General features: G+C 52.6%; 1 protein-coding gene across 1 annotated transcript in view; it reads right to left on the bottom strand.

Annotated features, from left to right (window-relative positions):
* VDR (vitamin D (1,25- dihydroxyvitamin D3) receptor) overlaps window positions 1-1,244 on the bottom strand; it is a gene marked incomplete at its 3' end in the record, with an annotated part of 15,770 nt that overhangs the window by 8,880 nt on the left and 5,646 nt on the right. Inside the window, exon 3 of the mRNA XM_010015318.1 lies at window positions 2-117. Within this exon, the coding sequence (XP_010013620.1) occupies window positions 2-117 (116 nt within the window). The remainder of the gene's footprint in view (window position 1; window positions 118-1,244) is intronic.

The raw sequence follows: 1,244 nt of genomic DNA on the forward strand, positions 1-1,244 counted from the left end.
CCAATGTCCACGCAGCGCTTCAGCCGACAGGCCTGGCAGTGCCGCCGGTTGTCCTTGGTGATTTTGCAGTCCCCATTGAAGGGGCAGGTGAACATGGCTTTTCTCTTCATGCTTCTCCTGGAGAGAAAGGGGAATAAAAACCATCTTGGGTCAAACCAGCACCATTTGGATGGTGCAAGAGGCTGCTCCGAGCATCCGGAGGAGATGCAAAGCATCAATCCAGCTTCTGGGCAGCAAACTGCTGGAGAGAGGTTGCTAAGAGGATGCTGGAAGCATCTCTGGCTTGTTCAGCTCAGCATGGGAGGCTGAACCTGGCTGGGTGCATCTGTGGGTTTGCTTTTAGAGGTTCAGGCATTGTTGGACAGCAGGAAAAGGAGAACTTCTCACAAGGACACAGCCAAGGGGTTCAACCTCAGGTTAAGCAGCTTTCTGGTTGTGAACAGGTATTTTGAAGGGCATACGAAGGGTGGAAGGATTACAGGGAAACCTCCACGAGCAGCAAAAGAGAGCAGAGTGGAGGCTGGCAGGTACCACAGCAGCGCGTGTCATTAAACATTTACCAGCCTTTAAAGCCTGGCTTTGCTGGAAGAACTGGCTGGAGAGCAAGTCTGTGTGTGCAGGGGAAGGAAATCTCACTGCAGGACACAAGAGAAACACCACTTCCCATAATAACCCCCCTCCACCAAACCCACCCCGTGCCACGGCTGCAATCGGGGCTGTCAATGTTCCAAGTACAAAGGGTCAAAGGCAGAGCTTGAGGGAAAACTCCAACCTCGCCTTTGTGCAGGGCCATCCTGCCTGATGTCCACTAATGACACGTTACAGGCATAGCTGAGCTGCTCCACTAAGGGCAGTTTCTCCTCTGTGTCGATGCCTTTGCTCTGGAGAAAGTTACTCAATCATCAGCCTTCAGCGATAGCAGCTTATCTCTGATTTAAAAGTATTCCTAAAGGTGCCACTGGCTCTACATGAAGAGGTGCTTCTGAATGGAGGTGAACCAAGCCCAGGGTGCCTCCAGGCTGGAAGGCAAAGGATGTTCAGGGAGGTAAATGCAGCAGAGAAGGGATTAAGTCAGGTACAACAGTGAGAAACTCGCCACCAAGTTAATGCTGTGTTCTCTTGAGTCCCAGCCTGGTATGGGATGAAGGGAGCTCTTCCAGCTCCAGCCCCTGCCCCAGGCAGGGACACCTTCCACTAAAGCAGGTTGCTCCAAGCCCCTGTGTCCAACCTGCCCTTGAACACTG

Source organism: Nestor notabilis, unplaced genomic scaffold (assembly GCF_000696875.1).
Source record: "Nestor notabilis isolate BGI_N333 unplaced genomic scaffold, ASM69687v1 scaffold24475, whole genome shotgun sequence".
NCBI lineage: Eukaryota > Metazoa > Chordata > Aves > Psittaciformes > Psittacidae > Nestor > Nestor notabilis.